At 31.8% G+C, this 13,665-nt stretch overlaps 1 protein-coding gene across 1 annotated transcript in view; it reads left to right on the top strand.

Annotated features, from left to right (window-relative positions):
- The window catches only part of LOC119575336 (dynamin-like 120 kDa protein, mitochondrial), a 26,136-nt gene extending 14,106 nt beyond the window's left edge, over positions 1-12,030 (top strand). The window contains 15 exon segments of the mRNA XM_037922889.1: positions 3,030-3,126; positions 3,128-3,329; positions 4,061-4,216; positions 4,317-4,442; positions 5,093-5,323; positions 6,535-6,680; positions 6,791-6,952; positions 7,070-7,257; positions 8,051-8,265; positions 8,686-8,825; positions 9,554-9,671; positions 9,787-9,993; positions 10,239-10,332; positions 10,484-10,594; positions 10,763-12,030. Of these exon segments, the coding sequence (XP_037778817.1) occupies positions 3,030-3,126; positions 3,128-3,329; positions 4,061-4,216; positions 4,317-4,442; positions 5,093-5,323; positions 6,535-6,680; positions 6,791-6,952; positions 7,070-7,257; positions 8,051-8,265; positions 8,686-8,825; positions 9,554-9,671; positions 9,787-9,993; positions 10,239-10,332; positions 10,484-10,594; positions 10,763-10,827 (2,258 nt within the window). The 3' untranslated portion in view covers positions 10,828-12,030.
- Positions 12,031-13,665: the final 1,635 nt, after the last annotated feature.

The raw sequence follows: 13,665 nt of genomic DNA, 5'->3' as shown, positions 1-13,665 counted from the left end.
TTAAAAAATTTTTAAAAAGGGGGTTTTAATTTTTTTTTATTAAAAAATTTTTTTATAAAATTTAAAAAATTTTTTTTTTTAAATTTTTAAAAAAATTTAAAATTTTTTAAAAAATAAAAAATTTTTTTTTTATATTTTAAAAAAAAAAAAAATTTTAAAAATATTTTTATATATTTATTAAAAAAATTTTTTAAAAATTTAAAAATTAAAAATAATTTTTATAAAATATTTTTTTTTTTTTATTATTAAAATATATAATTTTAAAAAAATATTTTAATTTTATTTTATAAATTTTTAAATTTTTTTTTTTTTTTTAATTTTTTTATAAAAAAATTTTTTTTTTATTTCCTTTTTTATTATAACTTAAAATTTTTATATATATTTTTAATTTTTTTATTAAATTTTTTTTAAAATAAAAAATAAAAATTTTTTTTAAATATTTTATTTTAATTTATATTTTTTTTAAAAAAAAATAAAATTATTTTAAAAAAATATTTATAATTTTTAAAAATTTTTTTTTTTTTTTTTAATTTTTTTTTATATATTTTAAAAAAAAATTTTTTTTTAATTTTTATAAATATAAATAATTTTTTTTAAAAAAAAATTTTAAAATATATATAATTAAAAATTTTTTTTTTAAATTTTTTATTATTTAAAAAAAATTTTTATTTTATATAAAATTTTTTTTATATATAAAAAAAAATTTTTTTTTAAAAAAAAAAAATTTTTTTTAAATTTTTTTAAAAAAAAAAAAATTTTTTTTTTTTTTTTTTAAAATTTTTTAATTTTTAAAAAAAAATTTTTTTTTTTTAAAAAAAAAAAAAATTTTAAAAAATAAAAAAAAATTTTTTTTTTTTTAATTTATTTTTTTTTTTAAAAAAAAAATTTTTTAATTTTTTTTTATATTTATTTAAAAAATATAATATTTTATTTTAAAAAAATTTTTTTTTTTTATATATTTTTATATATATTTTTTAAAATATATTTTTTTTTTTTTTTTTTTAATTTTTAATAAAAATTTTTTATTAAAAAATATATTTTTATTTAAAAAAAATTTTTTTTTTATAATTTTATATTTTATATATTTTTTAAAAAAAATATTTATTTTTTTTTTTTTTTAAAAAAATTTTAAAAATTATATTTAAAATTTATATATTTTATATTTATTATTTATATTATTGCATATTAATATATATATATAATATTTTATTTTAATTTATATATATATATATTTTTATTATATATATTATATATATTATATATATAATTATTTTATATATATTTATTATTTTTTAGAATATTATAATTTAATTTTAATTATATATTTATTTTAATTATTTTTATATATATATTATATATATATATATTATATTATTTAAAAATATATATAATATATATATTTATATATATATATATTTATATTTATCTATTATTATATATCTTTATAATAATATATATTATATATATTTTATATATTAATTAAAATTTTATATATTATATATAAAATTATATTATTTTTTATATTTTTAATATATAAAATATATATTATATTATATATATATATATATATATTTTTATATATATTATATATAATTATATATTATGTTTAAGCATTTTTATGTATGTGTTTGTTCTGTATATGGAATGACTTCAATCTTTTATTGCTAATACAGATTTCATAGTTTCATATTTGATTAAAAATTCTCCTGCATGTTTTAAGACTAAAAGCAGCATCTACAATGGTATGCATTATCTCACAACATAACCCGTTGGAATGTGGATGTAGCTCTTAAGGGAGAGTTTGGGGTTATTTTTTCTTTTCTCTTTACTTAGCATTATTGGAAACTTATGCATAGCTTTTTTTATGACAATAGAGAATTGCAAAGTCTAAAATGTATCACTCATGGTATCTAATAAAGTAGGCCTATTGTTTTTTCTTTCTTTCTTTTTTTCTTTAAGTGTTCATGTCTTTCATTCTCCTTGATTCTGTAGAAATAGAGATTTTGATTAGTTTATCCTTTATGTAACAGACACTCTGCAGAGACAGAAATCTGGTAGAAAGAATATATGTTTGTTTCCTGTAGTTTGTCTCATAATGCAACTTACTGTCCAAAGCTGATGGTGAAAAAGAGCACCTCAGACTCAAAGTTCAGCTTGAAGGGGAATTGGCAACCCTCCAAAGAGAAAACAGTGGCATTAGGTCAACTCTAGCAAAGCAGGGTCAGTAGTTTTCATTTAAATCCCACTAATTTGTGTGCTGCTTTTTGGTAAATGATTTTGTTTTCCCTTTTATTTTACACTCACATTTTGGATTTCCTATCTCAGAAAATTTTTGCAACTTTGGGAATAGGTGAGATTTTGGGTGTTTTTTTGATTTTGAATCAATTGAATTTTCTTTATTCTTATGCTCATGATTCTGAAGTTTCTGATATTCTTCAGTAAGTCTTTTTTCTTTTAAATTATCCATTAGTCGTAGGATATGGTAGCCTGCCCACTTATTTGGAAACCTCCAAAGCTGCCAGTTGCTATTTGGTTCTTGTGTAGCAAACCTACCACAAATGTAAAAATTAAAAACTGACCCGGGGAGAATAGGAGAATAAATGCTGGAGAACACTGAAAAACTTTTTTTTTCTATTCTATAGATTTATTTTTGCTTTAAGGCTAGACACTCTTGATATGTGTTGCTTTATCTAAAGCAAATAATTCCGTGATTTATCCTGCATGCATACTTCTTTTTCCTTTTCTTTTCTTTTCTTGTCTTTTTTTATTTCTGTGTATTAGGGAGGTTTCATAGTCACCTTATTTATTCAATTGGGATTACTAAATGTGTATTTCCGTTATTGTACTTCTTCTTACTCTCTGTTCATTCCCATTAACAATTTTTATTCTTCCATTTTCCTTTATCCTGTTTGTTTAGCTGGATAGGGAATAGTTGTTCCCTCATTAATGTGGATCGTTTGTGTATTGGAGAACTGTGAGTCCATCCCCCAAAGTTATTTTATTTTACTTTACTTTCATCCTTTTTACAGAGACAATAAGAGAAAAGTATGAAAGCCTACAGGAGGAGCTGATGCAGGTGCAGCTCAAGTACCAGAAGGAAGTGGAGCCCTGGGGAAGGAAAAACAGGGGCTAGGATCCTGATGCTCAGAGCAGGTGACAAAATAGCACACAAGAAAATTAAAAAGTCCCTCATTGACATGTACAGTGAGGTGCTGGATGAACTCTGCGACTATGACAGCAGCTATGACACACAGGATCACTTACCAAGGGTGGTAGTGGTTGGGGACCAGAGCTCGGGCAAGACTTCTGTGTTGGAGATGGTGGCACAGGTGGGTTGGTTAAAGGTTGTAGCTGATAAGGTCTTTTGCTTTGTACTTAGTAGGAAAGATGATGGTTAGATGTTTGTTATTATGGTTCAGAATGAGTATGATTCAGTCTGTAATCTTCTACAGTGGGGCCCCAACTTTAGTGGGTGAACTATAAAAGAAGCACTGATAGGGACCAATGCACAATGAGCATATACTGACTAATATTTGTCAGTGGCTCAAGTTTCAGAACAAACACATTTTGTGATTTTCTTTACTGTATGACTATGTGTGGTAATTTGTTTTTTGTTTAGTTTTTCTCTCCCTTAAGGCTGTATGGAGATTATTTTTTGTATTTAGTACTTTAATTGTATCAAGAATGCAAAGTGTCCATGGGATGAATACTTTTTTCCCCAGTAATGTTAACCTCCAGATTAGTTATATGCACTGTATGGAGTTTTTAACTATTATTGTTCATTAAGTTGGCTTATTATACTTTTCTGTTCTCATATGCATTTACATATGCAAAGGCAGATAGGAATAACACCCTTATACAAGAGAGAGGAAGGGAGGGAGGAGGGTACACAAACAGAGGAAGAGATGTGGACCCAGGAAAAGAGATGCACACTGAGAAAGATACACATAGAGAAGAGACACATACAGAGATATGAATACACAGAGGGAGAAAGAGGAAGGAGAATGATGATACCTTATTGAAATGGTCCAATATCTATAACTACCACCATTCCCCTTAGGCAAGAATTTTCCCTCGCGGAGCTGGGGAGATGATGACCCGTGCACCGGTCATGGTAACGCTCAGCGAGGGACCATATCACATTGCCTCCTTCAAGGACTCAACCAGAGAGTTTGATCTCACCAAGGAATCTGAACTGAGTGAACTCAGGAAGGAGGTAGGTTAGCACATGACACAGTAAGGCTGGTGTAAACATACTGAAAAAAATAAAGATGAGAAATTAATGTATTATTATTCCTTGCTGTTTTGTTCAACAGGTGGAGCTTAGAATGCTTAATAGTGTCCGATTAGGCCGCACAGTCAGCCATGAAGTTATTTCAATGACAGTAAAAGGCCCAGGATTACAAAGGATGGTGCTTGTTGACCTACCAGGAATCATCAGTGTAAGTATATGATACAAGTGGAGTAGAGTGTGAGAGCTGATAGCTAGGAGCTGTAGATGATTTAGTTTTTTAGAGATTATTACCTTTAAAGACTAAGGTTCCTCACCCAAACCTTGCTGCCCAGCCATAAAAAGCATAAAATGTGTATTTTACACACTATATATTTAATTCATTCATTCACTTGTAAATAAAAGTAGGAATATCTTCAGTTGATGCTTAGGGAGATGGAGGGGTACATAGGAGTGGGAGCCTGTGAGTGGTTTCAGGGGTGTAGCAGGAATGAACTTGCCAGGCAGTACCAGAATTACTTCCTCACACTTGCTACCTCCCATTGACATAGAAGAAATAGGAAAACAGCCTGCCAGTTTTTGAGAGGCTGTGCTCAGTGGAGATAGCTCAGATCAAATGTTAAACAATAGTGCCTCCTTCAATTTATGAGAAATTTAAGCATTTCATGTATCTAACAAAGCCCAGATTCTAAGGGGAGGAGAAATTGGTTTAGCAATTTATACCATATTATTTGTACCTCTCATAACCCTCTACCTTTTCTTGGTATTGATTTTCATAATCATCTTCATTTTTTAATCTTGGGGTCGTGTGTTAGTAAAACTAGTTAGAGTAACGTGTTTTTTCTTTTCTTTTCTTTCCAGACTGTAACAACTGACATGGCTTCAGATACTCGCGAGGCAATCCGCAGTATCTCAGAACAGTATATGTCTAACCCAAATGCCATCATTCTTTGCATTCAAGATGGATCAGTTGATGCTGAACGATCAAATGTCACAGATCTCGTCAGTCAGATGGATCCACAGGGCAAGCGAACCATTTTTGTGTTGACCAAGGTTGATTTAGCTGAAGAAAATCTGACCAATCCAGATAGAGTAAGTAAATAATTAGTTTTTCTTTATATATATATATATATATTTATATATATATATATATATATATATATATATATATATAAATATATTTTATATATAATATACATTATTTATATATATAATATATAATATAAATATATATATATATATTATATTTAAATATATATATATATTTATATATATATATATATATATATATATTATATTTATATATATAATATATATATATATATTATATTTATATATATAATATATATATATATAATATATATATTATATATATTATATATATAAATATATTATAATATATATATATATATATACATATATATATATTATCATATATATATATAATATATATATATATATATATATATATATATATATATATATAAATATGTATATATAAATATATATATATATATATATAATATATATATATATATATATAAATATATATAAAAACACACACACACACACACACACACACACACACACACACACACACACACACACACACACACACACACACACACACACACACACACACACACACACACACACACACACACACACACATACACACACATATGATATAAATATATAGATATGAATATATAGATATGAATATATAGATATAAATAAAAATATAAATATATAATATATATATATAATATATATATATAAAATAAAATATATATAGATAGATATATATAAATATATATATATATAATATATATATTATAAATATATATAATAAATAAATATATATATAATAAATATTATATATAAATATGTATATAAATATGTATATAAATATGTATATATAAATATGTATATATAAATATGTATATATAAATATGTATATATAAATAACACACGCACACGCACACGCACACGCACGCACGCACGCACGCACACACACACACACACACACACACACACACACACACACACACACACACACACACACACACACACACACACACACACACACACACACACACACACACACACACACACACACACCACACACACACACCACACACACACACACACACACACATGTATGTATACCTATATATACATATGTATGTACACATATATATGAATTCTTTATTTTTATCAAAGAATATATTGGAAGATTAATTATAGCCTTGATAATAAATGAAAATGTTGAAAGTCAAAGTTGATTTTTTTCATATTTTCAGATACGAAAAATCCTGTCTGGCAAGCTGTTCCCAATGAAGGCTCTTGGCTACTTTGCTGTGGTGACAGGGAAGGGAAGCAAGGAAGACTCTATACAAGCCATAAAGGATTATGAAGAATCCTTCTTTAGAAGCTCAAGATTATTTAAGTATGATTTTTTTATATGTAATGTTTTATGGTCTCTAGTGTTGGAATCTGTGTTGGAATTTTGCATACCTATTCAAACATTTTTCAGACATTTGAGCATTTATATTACAGGGGTGGAGTTATCAACAGCCATCAGTGTACCACCAGGAATCTTAGCTTTGCTGTTTCTGAATGCTTTTGGAAGATGGTGAGAGATACTGTGGAACAGCAGGCTGATGCTTTCAAGGCTACCCGTTTTAACCTAGAGACAGAGTGGAAGAACAATTTCCCCAGGTAGGGAACAGTTTTCTTATTATAAAATGCTTCTGCACTTATCTTATGTAATACATAGAAAATACTTTTTCGTATATGTTTTTACACACTTTATAAAGAATTGATGTGTTCCCATAGGACCCGAGAACTTGACCGTGATGAACTCTTTGAGAAAGCTCGAGGAGAAATCCTAGATGAAGTGGTGAACTTGTCCCAGGTTTCTCCCAAACAGTGGGAGGATGCTCTGTCAAAAAAGATGTGGGACAAGATGGTAACCCACATATTTGAAAACATTTATTTGCCAGCTGCACAAACAGAAAATTCTGGTAAGAGTGATTTTAAGTCAAGTAGATTCAGGTAGGTCAGTGCAAATTGGCTGATAGAGCTGGTGGAGCTCATATTTTAGAACATTTTCTTAGAACCCCTCATATAAGGCATGTACACGAGATTGATTGTGGGTAGAAAGGCAAGAGTCGTAGTTATGTTGGGTGGCACTCGATTGCTTGAAGATAATTCTTAATGATGATTAAAATGAGGCTTAGTGCACCCGACACATGTATGATTTTTGTCAGAACTGATAGTCAGGCCCTGGAAAAGTTTCTTGAGAGGGAAAGAGAGAGAGGGGGGGGAGAGAGGGAAAAATGGGGGGAAGTGGAAAGGGAAAATGAGGTGGGAGGAGAGCTGGGAAAAAGAGGGAGAGGAGAGAGGGAAAGAGAGGTGGGGAGAGAGAAGGATAGAGTGGTGGGAGAGGGAGGGAAAGAGGGGGGAGTGGAAAGAGAAAGAGAGGGGGGAGGAGAAAGAGAAAGAACAGGAAGAGGGGAATGGGAAATAGAGGAGAGAAAAGAGAGAGTGGAGAGAGAAAAGAGAGAAAGAGAAGGGGGAGGGAAAGAGATAGAGAGAACTGGATTTTTTTATATATTAAAAGAGGAGTGAAAAGTTGAGAATGAGTGAGTGAGAGTGTTTATGAGTGAGTGTTTGTGTGTGTGTGTTTCTGTTTGATTAGTTCTCTGCTCTACTTCAGTTCTACTTCACTTGGTTTGTTCACTTTTGAAATGTGTTATTATATATTCATGTATTCTGATGCATTGCTAACAGTCCTCATAATTGTTTATCTTACAGGTACATTTAACACAACAGCAGATATTAAGCTGAAACAGTGGGCTGATGGTATGCTTCCCAAGAAGTGTGTAGAAGTTGGTTGGGAAACACTGGAGGATGAGTTCAGGAAGTTCATGGAGAGAGCCAAAACTTCGAAGGACCATGATGACATTTTTGACAGCCTGAAGTCCTGTGTTGTGGATGAGGCAATGAGGCGCCATGAGTGGGAAGATAAGGTATGCATTTAGTGAAGGTTTATAATGCATGTCATAAATACATAGATTGTATTTTGAGTGTTAAACTTAAAAAGTATTGACTTCATTTACAGAGGAAGCACTTCCATAAAATAGAAATAAAGTATTATTAAGATATTACTCACTAGACCATGGTTATGCATTTTAACCTACTCACTCTTATGGTTATATATTATTGCTAGACCTACATTTGGAGTGTCTGTCTTTCATTACCAGAAGAATGGAGACAGATATTTAATTATGAAGGTTGTATATAGTCTTGACTCCTCTTATTCTTTTGAATTATCTTTAAGAATTTATTGGTCATCATTCAGAAAAATTTCCCATATTTTGATTATCATGTTTTTATGTATAATCTGCTGTAAATAAGAACACTGGTCCTACTCAGTTTTGTTTTGCAAGGCCGCAGATGTGCTGAGAGTAATCCAGCTAAATGCCCTGGAGGATAGGTCAGTCCATGACAAGCAGCAGTGGGATGCAGCTTGCAAGTTCTTGGAGGAATCGGTTAAAGATAAGCTCCACACCACGGAGTCTACCCTGAGGTTTGTTCATTGGCAGTTGCTGGGAGATGAATTGCTTTTGCCTCCTCCCCTGCTTGTTTGTCTTCTGTCTTTGCATTTTTGTGGCTCTTCTCGGGCTTTTCCCCATGTTCAGCTCTTCTCTCTTCATTTCTTTATTTCCTTCTTTCTCTCTTTCTTTCCTTCTTTCTTTTTTCTTCTCTTCTTTCTTCTTCTGTTATTATCCTCCTGCTTTTTCTTCTTTTCATACTTCTCCTCATTCTCCTTGTTCTTATCTGTTTGCTTCTTGTCCTTATCCTTTATCTCCTCCTCTTCCTTGACCTCTTCCACATCATCATCCTCATTCATCATCATCATCATTCATCATCATCACTATCATCATCATCATCACTATCATCATCACCATCATCATCATCATCATCATCATCATCATCATCATCATCATCATCATCATCATCATCATCATCATTTCCTCTTCCTCTTTCTGCACCTCCTACTCCTCTTCCTCCTCTTCCTCTATCTCTTATTCTTTCTCATCCTGCTCTTTATCTTCTATATTTTCACTTCATCCTCTTCCTCCTTCATGTCTTTTCCTTTTCTTTTCTCATCTTCTTTTTGTGTTTGTTTGTTTGGTCATACTTCTTCCTCCTTTCTTGAGTGTTTTTTGAGGCATGAAATTTTTCTGTGAATATTGAAAGTATTTTATTAGGATTAAAAAGCATATATATTATACTTTTCTTCCTTTATTGCAGGGAGATGGTTGGACCCAGCACCAAGGAACAGTGGATGTATTGGTCATATCCCACAGAAGAACAGAAAAGGAGAGCAGCAGTCAAATCAGAACTTGAGAACATCTTAAAGTCTGACTATGTATGTTATGAGTGGCTGAGTTGGACTGGCAAAGAAATCTGTTGATGAATAATGCCAGTTCTTAGTTGGAATTTCGGTGTGTTTTAATGGAAATTATTCCTCCATTTATTCACAGAAACACAAAAATACTCTTACATATGATGAAGTAACCCAGGTTCGCAAGAATTCACAAGCCCAGGGAGTTGACGTAGATAACGAATTTATCCGTGAAACATGGCATCCTGTGTACCGAAGACACTTCCTCCGACGCGCCTTAGCGAAGGCATATGATTGCAGGAAAGCCTTCTATGCTTACCATCAAGGGCTTGAGGGAGAGTTAGGGGTAAGCAGTCAATGCAAATGTGTGTGAAATATAGCTGATATACCTACTTTGTTGATGTTGTCACACTTGAATGGTTGTGGCAAGATAAGTTGCATGTTAAGTTTTTCTATGCAGTTAAGGATAAGTCATTTGATACAGCTAATATCGTAACCTTAACAAAAAGAAATCTTTATAGAAATACTTGTTCTTATCTTTATATGGCTATGTACCGGGCTTTCATGAAAATTTTCTTCCTAATACATAAGGTGGAGTGTAATGATGTAGTGCTCTTCTGGAGGATTCAGCAAATGATTAGAATAACAGCAAATGCTCTTAGACAACAAGTTATGAATCGTGAAGGTATGTCACAAAAGCATGTAATATTTTAATTTTTAGGTATTATGAATTACAGTATTGAAAAAATATATTATTATATTATATATATTATATTACTTATTGGCTATAGTTTTATTGTCATTCCACCTGATATGTACCAACATTTTTTCTTCAGCACGGAGACTAGAAAAAGAAATCAAAGAAGTTTTGGAAGAATATGGATGCGACCGTGACAAAAAAGAACATTTGTTGACTGGACGTCGAGTAATGTTAGCAGAAGAACTCAGTAAGTCATTTAGAATGTTTAACATAGAAACCCTTGGTTATTGATAAGGAATTTATTACACAGGAAAGTGTGATGAATACAGAAAAATGCTCAGTTATTTTTTTATTGACCAGACAGTATGAGTTTGCAGTTTTCATTAATTGTTTCTATTCTTTTCACTTTTTACAGAACGAGTCAGACAGATCCAGGAAAAACTAGAAGAGTTCATATATGCACTAAATGCTGAGAAATAATGCAGGAGAGCAAGATTCCTCTCCTTGAAGGAACCCAGTGAACTTAAAAATGAAACTCTGTAGTGTGTTTCTAGTTGTTGGCTATTTATCATAGTGTGAGGTGTATAAACAATCTTGAAGGAGATATATTGTTCCAGGTGTCTTTCAGGTACTGTGGTGGAACATGGAAACTACTCACTCTAGCTTCACTCTCAGTTAGTGTACTGGCTTTGTATTTTTTTATTGGATGAGTTTGCTTGGTAGGGTTGTTAGTCTTCAGGTTGCTAAAAGAAGACTCATGAGCTGACATCAAGCTTCTTAGCTGTTGTGTGCAGACTGTTTCTCTCTCAAAAAAGATATCCTTTAAAATCATCAGAGCAGTCCTTTGTCTGGTTATGAAGGCAGTCTTCAGATGTGTATTTAAATACAAATGTCAGAATAATATCTAGAGAAGGCTAATATATTCAGATTTTATGACATGTAGAGCACATCAGTGCTCTGAACATATTTAAATAGGCTGTGCTCTATGTTCCACACATTCTTTTGTTGGCATCGGGAAATAAGTTAATAAAAGGAGCCAAAGGGACTTATGTAACCATTAAATGGAATATTGATGTCTTCATTATTTAAAGAGAGTAATTATTGTCACATCCTTAAAAAAATATTTTAACTTCATTGGTGACTGTATGTCACAGTATATGTAAATGATATTGGACTAGTCAGACTTTGATGCTCCCGATATAAGATTATCATTCCCCCTTTTACGCACGTCCTTGACATTCATAATAGTTCCTATTTTGATTGGCCAAGAGACTGAATCTTTTAAGGGGCTTGTACATAGTTTCTTATTTATTCATGGATGTGTTTTAAATCGAGTAGTCAGACATCCTGTGGCTTATTGAATAAGATTTACTCTGTATTAATAGCAGCTTATTGTCAAGACAAAATTTTCATGCACTGCTTTTGGAAGAAATGCTGTAATTCAAAAACAAACCCAAGTTAAAAAAAAAAAGAAATCTGACATAACTGAAATTGTACAGCAAAAACATTGGATGAATTCTCACTGTAATCATATTTCTAATTACATTTAAAGGAGGTTTTCCAACATGTAGAGAAGGAATGTGACATTTATGGTACTGCTCCTCTGGCTGCATTTAAAAATGAACACATCTATTGAATATTTGCATATACTGTATGTTTTGTAAATAAACTTTACAATGCTAAGTTGTTTTGTATTAAATTTTATTCCTGAAATGGGCAAGAAGAATTTCCTTTTTTTCCAGGTATAGTCAATATTGTGTAAACAAATCTTTAGGTTTTAGATCATTTTAATCTCTTCCTTAATAAGATAAGTTGTAAATGCTTGCAACAATTAAAAGTACAAGAATCTTTAGTATATCCTGCCATAATGCTGGAAATTATTTTCTAACAGTTACAAAGATGGAGCCTATTAAGTATTGGATACAGTGAATATTATAATGTTTCAGTCAGCACTTACTGGGAACATTTTCTTTCATTTTCTGAGTTTGAGATTTGTCCATTTTACTTTCACTTTCCTTTACAGAGTTCCACAGCCAGAATACTGAATACTTAGAGGCCACAGGAAAAAAATATTACAAAAGATATGCAGAATATTATGGATCCCCCATTCCATGCCTGTTTTTTGTCAGGCTAGGAGACTGAGACGGAAGCCCAGTCTGGAGATTTCTACCTTGTGCCCCATACCTCGAATCAACCAATTTTTGCAATTTTTTCACCCTTCCTTGCCATCTCTCTTCCCCACATACTCTAGGCTTACCGTGGCTAGTAATGAATTTGTACCTTTTTTAGTGGCATTGGGGCTTGCTTGCCTCTTTATCAGTTAGCCCCACTGAAATTAACTTTACAGTTCCTCGACCCCTGGATCTTCTTTGATCAAGACTGAGCACTGCTACTACTTAGCCCTCCTCATACCTGCTGTCAGCTCAGTCCATTCCAAGCCGCCTACTCAGGCCATTACCCAACCTTCAGAAAATAATCCTTCTCTCTCAACATCCTCCACTCTATCTCCACAGTCATCTTCATTTTCACCCCCTCCCTCCCTTATTATTATTCTACATCCTTATTTACACTTCCCTGAAGTACTGCCTTACTCAACACCACTCCCTCCTCCTTCCGTCCTCGTCCTTCAACTGTTTCCACCTCTACAAGTCTTTGAGTACTAAGTGGGATTTTTTGTTATTTCCCCAACAGCCCTGATAGTAGCCTCCTCTTCCAACAATGTCTCCAAAAACAAGTAGGCAAGTTTCCTTCCGCAGCCATCCCATTGTTCACGCCTTGTTGCAGTTACATCTGAGTCCCAAGCTTGTGCGTATCTCGCTGGCAAACCTGTTCCTTTCGAGCCTCACTCCTCCCTTAATACTTTTACTGGAACTGTCTCCATCTCCCCATCTCCCCGGCCGATAGCCCTGTCTACGACAAGAATTGGTCAGACTGTGAAAACGACCTGCTTGCCTACCTCGCTGACTATAATGCAGTATCAGTACACTATTCCCCCCAGATGCTGCCGAAAGTTCTACACCAACATTGCAAAGATTATATTGGTGGAGAATCCTACCAAATCGACCCCTCCCCGTTAACTTAAAAAATGTCAGTTTGGTTGCCATGCCAAGCACTGTCGCTCCACAACCCGCTGCTTTCTCTGTACCCAACCTTGTCATTATCGTCCAAACTGCCCTGTGCAATCATGCACATGTGCCAATTGTGTGTGGTTCCCATAATGTATTTTATAGGGTTTGCACAATCTACAAGTTCGAGTCTGAAGTAGCAGTCCTGCTTGACGGGAAGCCAGACAAGAAACAGTCGTTTCCTACTTCAGTG

This window comes from Penaeus monodon, chromosome 7 (genome assembly GCF_015228065.2).
Source record: "Penaeus monodon isolate SGIC_2016 chromosome 7, NSTDA_Pmon_1, whole genome shotgun sequence".
Taxonomy (NCBI): Eukaryota; Metazoa; Arthropoda; class Malacostraca; order Decapoda; family Penaeidae; genus Penaeus; species Penaeus monodon.
Note: the sequence above shows the minus strand (reverse complement) of the source record. Positions and strands in the feature narration are given on the sequence as shown.